The sequence below is a fragment of the Euprymna scolopes genome, chromosome 15 (genome assembly GCF_053919585.1).
Source record: "Euprymna scolopes isolate OS-2025 chromosome 15, ASM5391958v1, whole genome shotgun sequence".
In the NCBI taxonomy this organism is placed as follows: Eukaryota; Metazoa; Mollusca; class Cephalopoda; order Sepiida; family Sepiolidae; genus Euprymna; species Euprymna scolopes.
The window spans coordinates 43,197,442-43,213,788 of record NC_136496.1 but is presented as its reverse complement, the minus strand read 5'-3'; the positions used below and the strand labels follow the sequence as shown (position 1 = coordinate 43,213,788).

Here is a 16,347-nt window from a genome sequence, read left to right as displayed (position 1 = left end):
TTGCGCGTACAACAATAAACACCACCTATAATAAAGAATTTCATTGCTTGATATCCGTAAAACTACTTATTTGCGGAAAATTTGAATGTGATATTTTATAAGAGGTGGCTATTATTGTACGTCCATATTTTTTAATTTTTAAATAAAAAAGATTCATTACGTCCTTTCTGTTTTGAACAAATATAGCCGCCGCGTTATATTGAAACATACGAAAAAGTATCTTTTCAATATCATGAAAACTAGTTGTTGACCTCAATTTTAAATGCGATATTCGTTTTCAGCACACCCGAAAACCTCCATAAAAACAAGTTTTGCAAGGTAGGTTTTGTGTTGGTCTACCAGAGCACAATTACTCTTCGTTTTTGAAAGAAAAAAAGAAAAATCATTAGAAAACCAAAATCTCAACGCCGAACTTATCGCATTGTAATTCACAATGGCCAGTTAAGAAACACTAAATAAATAAAAGTACAAATTTTGAATTTCCTGTGCTCATTATTTATCTGATTTTTAAAAAAAATGAACGTATTAACTTAACGCTAAAAAAAAAAAAAAAAGAGAAAAAAGCAAAACAATAAAAAAAAGTTTAGCATTTGTGAAGTTTAACATCTCTGGTAAATTTAGAAAGTCCTTCTTAACATGAGGAGGAGGCGCCTTTACGTTTCCCTTGCTACGGACAGAACTCTCCTTAACGGAAAACAATTAATTTGGCAGAGGATGTTAAATTGCACAAGCGTCAAAAAGTGTATCATTATTATTTTTCAGTGGTGGGAGAGAGGGGTTAAGGTTCTCATTTTAAAATATATATTGAAGTATTACAGACTACAATTCTCATCTTGGATTTTTAAATTCACATCGTTTCGGTCGATAACAACCACCCTTCTTCCTGTGCGTCAAACTTGGGAATCTTTATTTTATTTACCTCCAACCCAGGAGATAAGACACATGATCAAATGTGGCGGTTGATGAAAGTATCTTTATGTCGAACTTGAAACCTGTGTGGAATTTCGAAGTGAACTCTTACTCTTTAATCCAGGTTCGACTAGATGCAGGTCGGAGATTATACCGGTCGTAATGATGAGAATAATAGTCCTAATAATGCAAGTTTTCAATCTTCACCTAAAAACAATTTGAAATTTTAAAAGATTGCTAATTAATAACAAAATAGTCCGACTGAAACTTAATTATTCTTCAATTTACTAAATAGAGAAAGAATTTAAACGTTTTGTTTATATTTTACGTGCCACGACGGAGAAGCAAGTTGATGAATGAAAAATCGGTTATGGTTAAAGTTCACTTCCGGTTTGTCATTGTTGTATATTGACCAATCCAATTGCTTTATTTTGAATACTTCATACATGGCGGAAAGTATGAACAGCGACGACCAAGGTAAAAAGCCATCCTTTCATTATATTTGAGATATTTAATGTTTATTTTAGAAATTGAAAACAATATTAATTTTCTCATAATCACATTAGTCTCAGATTTAAAAAAAAAAGAAGAAATCTGAATCATACCAGTAATAGTAATTTAACTGTAAGCATTTTATTTGATTAGAAATGTCGTTATTTTGATTTGACCTCTCCAGTTGAAGACATAATACCGGTTGCATTTTATTTATACCGATGAAAAATATTAGTTTAACTATTTTCTTTGAAGTTAGCAAAAATAAAAAAAAATCAAATAAACAGGTAAATTTAGTTGACAACTTTTTGTAAGTCGAGATTTTATTTGAAAAAAAAACAAAAAAAAAAAACACACAGACACACACAAAAAAGGTTGTTTTAGAATTTATTCTTTTAACTATTTTTTGTTTTTAAATTATTTCCTGTCAACGAAAAAACAGAATATATATATATATATATATATATATATATATATATGTGTGTGTGTGTGTGTTCCATTTAAAACCTACAAATGTCACATTCTTTGCATACTTACTTGATGTACTTTTAGTCGCTTGACCGGACCGTTTTTCTCATTCAACTACTTTTTATCTACCAACCGTATTTACTGACCATTTTTTTTTTTTTTTATCATAAGTACAATAACTTTTACCAATTAAATTTAAATATCTGAAGTATTTGATTTATCATTTTACTTCATTTCACTTATTAAACAAAATTCAAACTTATTTATTTATTTTTAGGTAAATAAAAGAACAGATAAAAAAAAGCACCTGTAGTGTAAGTGCTAGGCCCTACATAATTACAGGTGCTAACTTCTCTAGTCAGCCCACCTGTAATGAATATGGCATTGGATCGTATAAGTAGTTTTGGTGCTAATGCAGAGTATGATCCGCGCAATTTTTTTAAATCGTATTTCCAAGTCTAATTAAAGTTTTATGTTTTTTTTTTATTTAATTGTAAGGTTAAAGTACAGAATAGGTACAAAACACCCTCCCCTCCCCTCCCATGTTAAGAATGGCTTTTTGAATAATTCAGCACGGATCACTCTCTGCATGAGTACCATAGTTTTTTTTCAGGTAAAATTCAAGTTTAACGATATCTTTTTCTTTTTTTATTAAATTGTTAGGCGAAAGCACAGTAAACACGGTGTTTACTAAACACCTTCTCCTCCCCATATTAAGAATGGCGTTCAAATAATGACATTATTTCAGCACAGTAACAAAAATGCACAAATACCAATGATTTTTATTAAATACGGAAACAAACATAATTAAAAATGATACATAATACGAGGAACATTTTACGTTGTACAATTCTTGCGGCGTTAATACATGATCAACAATTTGTTCTAGGCCTCCCTGTGCATGTTGCATTTTCGATTTTGTGTTTATTAATGATTTAATGAGATCTTAACTGAATTTTTCTAATTTTAAAATAAATTAAAATATTTAACTTTCAATCAATAATCAAATTGCTTTACTTAAATATGACTTTTTTAACCTTTAAAAATTCTTTTATAAATAATTATATTTTTATAATAATAATACTTAGAGTAATTAAATTCGTTTACAATATTTTTTTTTATTCTTTTAAAATAATTACGTCAATTTTACATTCTTACAGGCGGTGGAACCCCAAATATGTCACCGTATTTTTCTCATGTTTTGGTTTATCTAAACTGAAAGAAGGCTTGAATATTTATTGAAATAATAAAAATAAGGCAAAACTAAAATTAATTTGGTCTTTTTACAGAATTAGAACCAAACCAAAATATATTTATTCGGTACTATTACTAGTATACATAAAGGTATGAAAAAGTTGTCAACAACAAAAAAATCAAACAAACCAAACAAATATATAACGAATAAATGTTATCAAAGGCAAGATAATTTATTTTTCTACCTAACTGGATAAGTTTTTAGCGTTTTTATTTAATATAAAATGTTTATTCGTTCTTAAAAAGTGTAATGTTGAACATTGTCAGAGAACAAGAAAAGATGGCTGGCTGCGATGTCTGTGAAGACTCGATAATCACTTCAAAATAAGAAATAAAACAAAATGGTGGTAGAAACCCGCCCAGTAAATGTCATAGTAACATTTATTGAGTCGATTACTACCACTATTGAGTGCGGATTGAAGATGTTTTTTTTAATTATCGATTAGTACATTTTTGTGTTAAAAAAGTTTGAATAATAAAATCTTATGTAAACGATTGTATATTGTGAGCTGCCGCGAACCAAATGGGAAGAAAAACAGATTTAAAAGTACAATATTAGTATGCGTGCTTTTATAGATCGACACCTATGGCGAACGATATTGGCGAGTTACAACAGTCAAAAGACGACCATGCATGCAATGACACCAAGGTTTCAGAAACTAGATACGAAAAAAAAAAACCGATTTATTTACATTGTTAGATTTTATTTTTAAATTATTTATTGTAATTTTTGCATTTTTCTTTTTATTCTTCTTCTCATAAAAGTGTACTTAAGGATAAGTTGTTTCTGACGGTTGGAAGGCGTACAAAAAAAAAAAAAAAAAAAAAATTACTCCCCGTCACCTGATGAGAAACAACAATCCAATGCAACAAAGTAAATCAGTGAATTGTTTTTATTCCTTTTCAGGATCATTTCGTGTCGTTGTCTTTCGGCTTTTTTTCAACGGATTTTACCGAGCCAATATCGCCTGCTATGGTGTCCGATCTGTAAAAAAGCACAATATTGAATTTGAAGAAATTGTATACCTATTTACAAAACAATATTGGGTTTTGTTAGTAATGTCCAAGATCAGTGCTCGGAAAAAATCAAGTTACCTGAAGTCTCGACAATTACTTCAAAGTAACAAATAAAACAAAATGGTGGTAGAAACCCACCCAGTAAATCTTACCGTGACATTTATTGGGTGGGTGTCACAGTGTCACAGTCACACTAGGTGTATCGGAATTTTTGACACCTCTAACACGAAACTGCGAATAAAATATAAAAAACTGTTAATTTCTCTTTTAAAAGTGGGTTGTTTATTTTCTTTATGGATTATACTTCCAAAATAAACTATTAAAGTTGTATAAAAGGTAATAGAAATATTATTTTTATTTAAAAACAAAACAGTAATGAAATCAATTGAATTTTACGAGTTAAGTATTTTTCAATTTTTAAACTTTAAAAATCTATAAATTTTTTTTTCTATTTATTCGATTTTTACGATATTTTCAGGGTCAATGTGAAATTTTATGCTCTTTGCAATAAACCGAATATAATATTTTAGACAAACGTTTTTTTTTTTTAATTCACGCCCCCCCCCATTTTTGAAATGTCTATTAAAAAGTAAATAATTTACTCACCAAAGTTTTATATATCACAAATTGAAGATAAAAGATCAATAAATAATATATTCAAATTTAAAACAAAAAGTGTTTTTTAGAAATTTACCTGTAAAGTCCGAAGTTTAAAACCTTTTTTTTTTTTTTTTTTTTTTTTTTTTTAAAATGAAATCTTGGTCCTTGCTCCTTTAATTGAAAAAAAAAATCAGGATTTGAATTACATTTTTCGAGTAGTTATAAGCTTGGAAAGACAGGGGGTCGAATTATTCAATATATTTCACGCATTCGTAAGGTCAGTTTCTGACACACGGTGTCTACCACCATTTTGTTTTATTTATTTTGAAATCATTATCGAGACTTAAAAGATGTAAAAAGACTTCACGGCCATTTTTTTTCTTGTTCTCACATAACGCTCAATACTACTTGTTTTTTTAACCGAATAAAAACACTAAACATTTATTCAGTTTGATAGAAAGTAGGAGCTTATGCAAAATTTGAACCAGATGCAACTAACTGACTGCTCAGCTTTGCTCAGAATATTATGTTAACTGCCGGCTTTCGCCGTAACACCACTACACAATGAAAATACTGAAAAAAACAAAACATTTGGTACTCCTTGGGCGTTGAGTTCCATGGCGACCAGCAGAAAAATTTAATGGGTAAATGTTTACTTTAACTACAACAGAACACAGACCAATAAAATTTTTTTAGGTTTTCAGGGTCGCTGACAACGAATCTGATATTACCTTTTGCATGGTATTAACCCCTGAACCCTTGCACTACACCACCCGTCCCCCTTGCCCCTGCTCCTCCACCCAATGTAAACAGAGTTTTTATGAAAAATTAAGACGGGTTTGAATATCAGATTCGTTGTCAGTGACCCCGAAAACCTATAAAAAACCAAATTTTATTGGTCGGTGTTCTGTTGTAGTTAAAGCAAACATTTACCAAATTTTTTAAGTGAAAAAAAAAAAAAAAATAAACAACTTTTTTTCTGTGTTTTTCGTGTATTATTTTTTTGCACTTTTTTCTTAGTTTTTGTAACTAATGTAAAGTAAACTTTTATTATTTTTTCTTTTCATGAACTTTTTTTTTTTGTTTTTTCCTGTAGGGGCAACCATTAAAAAAATTTTTTTTTTTTTTTTAAATTAAATTAAGACAGCCGGGATATTCCCTTAGGATTTCGTCCTGCTACCCCACTTAATTTATTGACGCACCCCCCCCCCCCAATATGTCCTCCAAAGATCGTCTGCTCCTTTGGTTGATCACTGCTTTATGTCAGATTACAGTTAAACTCAAGTGCATGACGTCATGTTCCCAGCAAAGCTGAACAGATGGTTAGTTACGTCTGGTTTAAATTCTGCACGAGTACCAAAACGTAACTTCTCTTGCCGTTGATAACATTTGATATTACAATAGAAAATATTGCAGCATTAAGAATTACTTATATAATGTTAAATTGAATTTTAAAAAAAGATTCTTAATGCTGCAATATTTTAAGTTATAAATATATATTTTTTACTAGAATATCTTGTACTTTTCTTTTCCGTGTTTAAGCATAACCATATTACTTTTCATGCTTGCATTTTTTCTATTGTAATCCATGATTTTTCCAGGCTTCCAGTAAATTCATTTGTTCTTTGTTTAATTTCAGGCTTATTTTTTTGCTCCCATAAACATAACATACACATATGTAATAACAATGTACGGCACTCGTCTGCTTTTAATAAAATCCTCCCAATTATTTCCCTTTCATTCTCTCTGTTTCACTTGTTATTTCTCTTTTTGCGAGAGCAGTGAATTAATAGCAACAATAGTTGCTGAAGTGACGTGGTTGCTATGCAAACCAGTCATAAAAAACGTTGCTCACCTCCTTACGTTTTTTTTACAATTTTGAACACTAGTAAATTCATCATAACTTTTGTTTCACTGAAAGAAAATTGAAAATTTTTTTCACAATATAGCTGAGAAGGTGATCTATAAATTGTAATAATTTTGTTCAAAAATGAGTGAGTGGTGAAGCTTTAAAGCAGTTCTAAATGACTGAAACTGCTACTTAACCATATATTCAAACACTATCGTGTTTGAATGATATATTTGTTTTTGACAACTTTTTCGTACCTTTGTGGATTGTAAAATAATTCTCATTTCCTGCTTTTGCTTCCAACTTAAATTTTAACATTGTATAGGTTATCTTGGTGTGTGACTGTGATTAAAGATAAAATATAAAAATATTGTATATGTTTAAACTCCACAGAGCCTTCAACTTATTGTTGTTGATTAAATTACGTTCCCACCACTTCTCGTCTCATTGGCCCATCCCAATCAATCAAGCAAGATTATCTGTTTTACTATTACATATTGGACAAATTTAATCAATTAAAAATAAATTTACTTAGATACAAAAAATTTTAAATGTCAATCATTTTCTCTTTTAGATATTTTATTTTCCCAATATTTAAAAATAAGAATTGGAAAGATTTCTATTTTCTTTTTATTTTCTTTGTAGAAAATAAATGAACACCATCCCATTATTACACCCTCTTCTCATTTGGATGTCTTTTGTTAGTTTTTCTTCTGAAATTATGCTTCGAAATTTAAGTGGAGAATTAATAATTTTGGTGTTTGTGCAGTTTATAGATCGTGCTATTTTTTAGATAGGATTTTAAAGTTAAATTCAGTTTTTATATGTTCTTGGTGAAAGTATAGAATTATTAAAAAGCCCCCCCCCCCCTCTTCCCGTTAAGAATGACTTTTTAAAGATTATTTCGGCACGGTTTGTAAACTGCACAAGTATCATAGTTTGTATTATTTGAACTACTATTCTCTTGATTGTTTTGCCTGATGTAACCTCCAACCTTGAAAATCTGTCTTGTGTCACCCTGTCTTTATGGCTTGGCTCTCTTTGTAACAAAGCCAGGTGTTAATCTTTCCATGGCTTTGGCACGTGTGATGCATCATTCTCTCTCTGTACATATTTCCTTGTTCACTGATGAATCGGGTATCATTGAGGCAGTATAAGTATAAATAGTATATAAAAAAAACTACTTTAGTTTCGCCCCACTGTTGCTGTTAGATGACATGTCAAATTGATCAGCAGCTTTGTCATGAGACTACATGGCACTATTACTATAATGATGATGATGACACCAGAAGTGGTAGTTTCTATTTGCCAACAATTTGCTATGACAACAATGACGATTGCCAACAACAATATTACATATTCTTATGAATATAACCACCAGCAGTAGCAATTCCAGAGGTGCCTTCATCATAATTATGAATGCCAGCAGCAATGCTTCAGATACTGCCATTATCATCTCTTAAAGTAGCTTTGTTCCTTCCACAACAAGCAGCAGCTTATTATATCCACAGTATCAGCTTTGTTCCTAGCACCAAGTTCCTTTGCTACATATCAAACACTGCTGCACAAATCATCATCATCATCATACACTGCAATAAGCTAATCCCCCTTACCACTTCAAGATGGCTGGCAATCATCGAATACCGCCATTGTCAGCATCATCCCTCTGTTTCTATCTCTCACTTTCTGATCCTGCACACAGCAACATCTTCAACTCTCAGTAACTCTTTCCTATATATTTTGTCTGAAATAAAACTTTAATTTTTGTATGTCTATGTTGCCTTCCTCTTGTCATGTTCATCATCTTTCATTACTTGTCTGCAGAAGTTGTACTTTACACGACTGGTTCTTGTCTATTGCTATTCATGCTAACATTGTTTCCACATCTGTATGACATTTTTATATCGTTAAATGGTCTAATGGATAAGAACATTAGTTAAGCAACATTTTTAAATGAGAAATTTCTGGAGGTTGAAAATTCAGTCCGATAATAATGTAAGAATACTTCTACTCTATCATGGCTGATGGAGCAAGAACAATGTACCTCTATGGATTAACAGTTTGAAATTTCATACAGGTTTGATATTAAGAGTTCTGAGTTTTAAAAGATACATCTGATGAAGCTTGGCTCAGCCAGAATGTCAACATATCCAGTTGAGATTAGTAGTCTGATTAATGCAAGTAATAATAAAAATATGGCTGTATTTTCTGGAACTGTTTAATTAACTTTGAATTGTTGTCTATATATGTGACTCTTTTATTTCAAATAAATTACTAAAGCAAAAAGAATAAATGAATAACCTATTTGTTTGATAAATGAGACTAAAGAAAACAAAAAAAAGTCCAAGGACAAAATCATTGTTTTTATTTTTTTGTTCTACCATATTAAGGAATTGGTTCAATTGTACAATAGTGGCCATTGGCACATCTCTCTTATTTTGGCCACCTTTTGAATAAATTGAATTCTAATAAAGTTTGGAATTCTGTCTTATTCAAAAACAATTGCTGGCAGCCATGTTTTTACTCTTTTAAAATGTAATTACACAATAAAATGGTTTTAATGGAATTTAGCGAATTTATGAACATACAAAAGGTTAAAATATGAGTCAGTAATTTAATAACAAATTGTGTTCTAAAAAATTTAATTTTATTTGCTTTAAAAATGTTAATACAAATTTTATTTCTAAATAAAAAGTACCATTTCATACCAAGAATCTATTTTATCCAACATGTTGAGTGAATACAAAAAGTGAATTAGATAAAATATAGTATTCTCGATAGTACAATTGCAGGTATGGCCGAAAATATTGATCTGATATACTTGATTTTTTTTTTTTAATGAGAAATTTAAAAATCATGAATTTACACTTTGTTAAATATTTTTCTCAAAGAAAAAAGTATAAAATTTATAAAAATGAATAAATTGATAGAGAAAATTTATTTTAGATATACGTCTTTTGTTTTTATTAAAAAAGGAATAACAAACTAATGCTCCCCTCTTTTTTCCCAGAAATGTTAGTACATGAAATTGAATTCTGATTTAACATTCAGTTAATAATAATCACATATTGATAAATAAATAGTTAAATCATTACATGGCTGAAACATAAAAAAGTAAACTTTACCTTTTGATTTAAATTTATGAGAAATGATATTCTTGCGATCAATGTTAACCATGTCAATTTTCATTGATTCATCTTGTATATATAGTTTTAAAGTGTCATACAATTACCATTTTTTTTTTTTTTTTTAATGTAAACACATGTAAATAAACACACCATGGAAAAAAAAAAGAGATTATTTTGTAAAAGTATTTTCAGTATGAAATTATTAAAAATGGAAAAATAAATTTGTAATTTAAAGGGTAAATCGTCCAGAATAAAAGTGTTCCGTCTTCAGTCATGGAGGTGAGGATCCGGCTTAATTAGTGCATTTTTTTTTTTTTTGTCCAGTCTAGAGTGTTCCTTTTTGAGGAGCATGATATCTCCCACATAAAAAAATTTGCCTTCATGGTGAGACAGTAAATAACTATCTTCTCTTTTAACCTCTTTCTCTTAGCCTTTCCCTCCCTCTTTTAACCATGTCTTTCTCTGAGCCTCTTTCTTAGCTTCTCTCCCTCTTGACGTTAAAAACGTTCAATATAATACTTTAGAGATATACATCAGCTTAAGTGTATTGCTGAAAAAGAAGTTATGTGAGTTCACCAACTGTTGCTTACTGTTGACCTCTTCCTGTCACTCATTCTTTCCTTTCAAATTTACAATTCCTTCTGTGCAACACTAAAAACAGAAAAGTAATATTTTTCAACCATAACCAACTGGAATCTAACCTGCATCTTTAAGTTTGTGCTCATTTAACTTTTCTATAATACACAAAGGCAATTTATGTTTCCATTACCACTCGCCTCCTTTTTTAAAATGAATTGCTGAATTACTGGAAATACACTGTTAAAAAAATTAAAATTATAAATCATACTTTTGTTAGTTTATAAAAATCAATACAAAAGATTGTTTAATCTAAATGTATCATCAAATTTGAATTTATTTTGCAGAACATTTGTTGCATAACAATAAAACTAGTTAATTATCTTTAATTAAAAAATACTTTTTTACTTAGTCTTGTTGTTTTTCTTTTATGGTAATTTCCTAATGTACGGTCGTTTATTGCAGTAAATTTGATTTCAGCTTTATTCACAGACAACTTATTTTATATTAAAATACTGATTTATGTAATTTTCTTGCGTTAACACAGTATTAATAAATATTACATGTTTATTATATTGACGGTAATATTAAAATTCAACAATTGCTTTGTATTTGTGTGTCTTAATTTTTTGGTGGCAGATACTTTGGGTTTGGAAATATATATGACCAGTTAATAGTTTATGATAGTAAACTAGGAAATTACATTGAAATCTGTAGGGTGTTCAAAAAAACATTTGACACTTGGAAAAGAAAGAAAAAAGTCATATTTTGACTAAAATTTGATGCGTTCTAAGAATTCCAAGCGTATTTCTTAGAGAATCCTTTGTTCAGCTTAGCTGAAAAAAAACCAAACACCCTGAATCTCCAATCACAACCTCTAGATAGGACCTGAAGCTAGAATATGTGACTTTCAAAATGAATAATTTGTACTGCCAATCAGCTCGATCTTGGTGTAGCAGGTTATATGGTTCGTGAAGTTGTGAAAGTTCTCGGAAAACTACTTCTGGGTATTACATGGAGCAGTCTTGCTGCTACACATATGGTTTTCCTGTAGCCACCCTCAGTGCTCAGCTATTGACAACAGTGCAGATTAATTTCATGTAGACATCTGAATTAAGTTTCTCTTTTCAAAGATGTGTGTGAGCATGATGTGACCTTTGCTAGAAACACATCCAAAGATCATCAGTTTGAAAGATCTTCGTCTTTGTGATGCATAGCACTTTGTACAAACTGTAGGCTCCTGTTGTTTTGATGCTGTGCAACTGCTCACGAGAAGAAGCAGAGCATCCTTGATTTGACTTGATAGTTGGCCTTGTTGAGTTTCTTGATTTTCATAAAGCAGTTCTCTTGAAGTTTAGTGGTGAGTCTCTTGTACAAGGAGTAGCGAAGATCTGTTTGGTGCTTTTTTCATAATCACTACTCCAAGACCCATCTTTCTCACCAAAGTTGGTATTACCTTGATTCTTGCTATATATTTTATTGTAGCTTCTCAATGAATTTTGTTGTGTAGACACAATCAGAATGTTTATGATCTTTTCTGCTAGTCACTGATTCAACATCTGTTGAAATTCTCATATTCTCATCTTGTGGCCTTTAAAAAGCACTAAGCTGCACCTTAGATTTCTGAATTTTATAATTTAGCATGAATCATCATGATGCAGGTCATTTTCTTCCAATATTTTGGTGCTTTTCAGTTATCGATCCTCTCCAGTTCCCAACCCTAACCTGAACAGTACACAGAAACAGCTATCTTTAACTTAACCTTTACCACTATTAAGTACTTCAAATGAAATTATATAAAAATAATTTATCTTGCACACTATATATGTATATTTTCAAGTTGGAACTAACTAGAAATATCCACCCCTACATATTTTTGTTGGTAAGCTGGTGAAGATAGTCTATGTTGACTTTTTTTCTCTAATATTACCAAAATATGGTAAACACCTAATGTTTGTGAAATACTACTTATTCTGGTATTCATCCTGGAGTGGTTGGGTTGGCTCCATCCATAGAATTTACCTTATCCTGACCGAATGCTGACCAGATGCGATGGTCTGCTGTAGCAGATACGAGTGTTAGCCAATCATGGTTCTAGCAGTGAACCCTATAGAGGTAAAAATCCAAGATCAACTGTGTATCCTGTTTCACCATTCTGAGGCAGGTTTTCAGCTGATTTCCACATTGTTTTTTTCTAACCCCGAGAAGGGGCTGGTTCAATGACTTTGTGAATGATATCATCTGCGTGGCAACATAGAGCATGACCAGAGCAGCAAAGACATCTCTAGAGAAGAGCTTGTTGCAAAGAGGATATGTTGTGCTTTATTTGTTGAGTGTTGTTTTTTTTTTACAGAAAATGACTAAAATTAAGATTTTTATTATAAGTTGTCTGAACTGAATACTGAAAATCATCTCACTGTAAATAATAAATGACCATATGTTATGAAATAACTTCTTCTCCACACCTTTTTTCACCTGATCACACTTTTCCAGGTCAAAAAGCCAATTTGGCTACAACACCACAGAAAGGATTTAGTTCAAGAAGTCAACCAACAAGGTTACTATTCAACCCAGGTATGTAGTTTCATTTGTTTATAACTTTTTTTTTAGTTAGATCCCTATGCTTTACACATGCAACTCATCTTTATGAATATATGTAATGTTTTGCTATCTTTATATTCAGATTAATTACAAATGTAGGTTAACATTACAACAAGATTTTATTTTGATATTTTCACTTTGATGAAATTCATCAGATGAAAATATTCCCAATAAAACTATTTCAGTTTTAACTTTTAATAATTTTATGTGCAAAATGTAACTAAAGATTTACTATTTATTCAATGTAGATAAACATGTAAAGATGAAATACAACAGAATTTAAAAGAAAAATAATTGAACAATTAGATAATCACAAAAAATAAACAAAATTTAATAAAAAATGTCTTTGATTCATATTTTAAATTTATTCAAACAATTTTATCAATGCCACAAAAATAACATTTATGAAAATTTATATGGTATTTTTTATTTATTTATATTTTTTGATTATTTGGACTACTGTTCTTCTTTTGAATGCTATTTTCACAAGATTTCACAAGGACCCGTCATGTAGCAGATAAAATACTTGGTAAAAGTAAATTAGAAGTGGCACTCTTTTGGAGGTTGAAGGTACAATGCTCAGAATGTAATTGCGAATTACTTAAGGTTTCTACCTATCATAGCTGCTGGACTAAGAGCAAGCTAACCTGTGGGTTAAATGAATTTTGTGCAGATTTCCAAGTTCGACAGAAAGATTTCAGAGTTCTACAAGATACATCTGAAGAAGATGAAGCTACATTGGCTGAAGCGTTGGAAAAATACTAATCAAGATAAGAACAGTAGTCCAAATAATATGAATTATCAAGCCTTATCTAAAAAAAATTCAGAAACATGGTATTTATTTTATTTTTTGTTACTAAAGATCTAGAAGTGTAAGCCATTTTGAGTTTCAGAACAGTTTCAGATGGTTTTCTGTTACACACAAGTCCTGGGAGGTGACTTGTTTGTAGTAGACAGTTCCACAGAACAAAATATTCTTACCGTGTCGAAACCCGGGAAAAGAACATGAGAAATTGCTCCAGAAAAGGTTTAATATTTATGAAGCAATTCTGGTTTCTGATTGGTTGGTAGCAAAACGTGAATTAATTTGATTCGTCAGTTCTTAGCAGCATTGTTTATAAATAGAATCGTCCGACTGTGTGGGATCATACCCCATTAATCCCAAAATATTGCAACATCCTCCCTATTTTTTTATAATGGGGAAGTCCCTTGTGTTTGTTCTGCTCCAAAATAAATATGTATTTTTATATTCACTTAGACATAACAAAGATCAGAAATCATTTGGATCTTAGAATTTTAGTATTTAAAAAGATGCCATTTTTAATTGTGTTCAAATGTCAAAAAGGAAAATTACAAAGAGTTTTTTTTTTTTTTTTTTTTTTTATTTAAAGCAAAAGTATTAGTTACACATTAGTAGGTTAAAGTGTTAATACAAATAAAATGGATACAGTTTAACGTCTTGTCCAGGACTATTTTTTTTTTTTCTCTCGATATATAGAAATCTATATACATACAGGGCAGTGAAAAAAAAATTATTCAGTTGAATTCCCCAACAAGTTTTGAGAAAAACGTAGCTTTATCTTTGTTGCGGGTTTCGTAAATACATCAGCGATATTTTGTTCTGATGATATGTAATTCAAAATAATGGATTCCTTTTTTTATCTCGTTTTTTATGAAATAGTATTTTATACCTATATGCTTAGATCTTTGGTTGATTATCGTGTTCTGTGCTAATACTATACTGGCTTGATTATCACAATTAATTACTACGGGGCTTGCAATTAATTCTGGCTCTAAAATAGTCTTTAGGATATTTTTAAGGTAGAGTGCTTCCTGGGTCGTGTGTGATCGCGATAAATTCTGCTTCACACGTAGAGAGAGATACAATCTGTTGCTTTTTAGATTTCCATGAAATAATAGGCCCATTTTCTGAGAGTTTGAAACAATATCCAGATACACTCTTGCGATCTTCGTCGTTTGCCCAATCTGAATCCGAAAAACCTAATTTTAGGGGATTTCTTGATTTTCTAAATACTAACTTCTGTTCTTTAGTTCCTTTTAAATAACGCAGGACTTGTTTAGCTCTGTTTAAATCCTTCATTGTCGGTCGTGATAATTTTTGTGACAGTTTTGTTACTGTATAGCATATGTCAGGACTAGTTGCAGTCATTAAATATATAAGACTACCTATACTTTCACGATATTGTGTGTCATTTATTATTTCAAATTCTGTGTGTATATTTTTATTAATATCATTTTTGACCGGTGTAGAGCGCTTCTTGCACTCTCCCATTCCAAATTTTAATAGTATTTTGTCGATGTATCTCGATTGAGTCATCGTAACAAGTCCTTTGCTTTGAGTAAATTCTATCCCCAGAAACCAGGATATTTTGCCAAGATCGGTCATTTTGAATATTTTACTTAATTTGTTCTTAACATCAGTTAACATTGTCACAATTTGATGCGATTAAAATATCATCGACCCACAAAACCAAAATCAGTAGTTTATCGTCTTTGTGTTGGGTATATAAACAGGGGTCTACAGCGCATTGTCTAAATTGTTGTTTAATAATATAACCATGAAATACTGTGTTCCAACACTGAGCACTCTGCTTTAGACCATATAATGACTTGTTAAGTCGCCACACGCTATTTTTATTTTTCATTATAAATCCCTCTGGAGTGGTTATATAAATTTCACAGTCTATTGGGGCATTCAAATAAGCATTTTTTACGTCCATTTGATGGATGTTTAGGTCATATTGTGTTGCGACTTGCAGTAAAATTCTGATTGTCGTTAGGTTTGTGGTCGGTGAAAACGTAGAAAAGTATTCTTTACCGTAAATCTGAGAGTACCCCTTAGCAACAAATCTTGCTTTGTACTGTTCTACGCCTGATGCTGCACTCTTTTATAAAGACCCATCTGGTAGAAATAACTCTTTATCTCTTGGGAGAGGCACTACCGTATAAGTATCATTTTCGGTTAAGGCATCTATTTCTTTTTTCATGGCAATTTTCCATTCATCACAATGTTCTGAATTAATTGCTTCGTTGAAGCTTTTTGGTGCATTTTCCATTGAATAGCAATAGTCGATTTGATAATCTTTTATATTGTCGACCACAAAAAAATCGGGTCGTCTTCTATTTCTTTTGGGATATCTTTTGACTTTATCATCATCATCATGGACACTCTCGTCTCCGTCATTTTTATTGTTTTCGTTTGTTCTAATTATTTGAGGTAATATAATTTCATCCTCTTCATATGACGGGTTTTCGTCTGTAAAATGAAACGTGTCTGTGAATTTTACACACCGGATTCTTTTTATTTTATTTTTTTCGGGAAAAAATATTAAATTGGCTGGACTGTTTTTATTGTATCCAAGAAATATACCTCTGTCGGCTTTAATATTCAATTTACTCTTTTTCTCTATATATGCAAAGCAAGTTGAACCA

At 30.7% G+C, this 16,347-nt stretch overlaps 1 protein-coding gene across 2 annotated transcripts in view; it reads left to right on the top strand.

The window, feature by feature from the left end:
* The first annotated feature begins 698 nt into the window (after positions 1 to 698).
* Positions 699 to 16,347, top strand: part of LOC145293792 (protein ECT2-like) — a 120,951-nt gene continuing 105,302 nt past the window's right edge. The window contains exons 1-2 of one of the 2 annotated variants that reach the window (XM_080140345.1): positions 699 to 1,386; positions 12,787 to 12,867. In XM_080140345.1, the coding sequence (XP_079996471.1) occupies positions 1,266 to 1,386; positions 12,787 to 12,867 (202 nt within the window). In that variant the 5' untranslated portion in view covers positions 699 to 1,265. The remainder of the gene's footprint in view (positions 1,387 to 12,786; positions 12,868 to 16,347) is intronic. The other variant, XM_080140346.1, reaches the window with a different exon arrangement.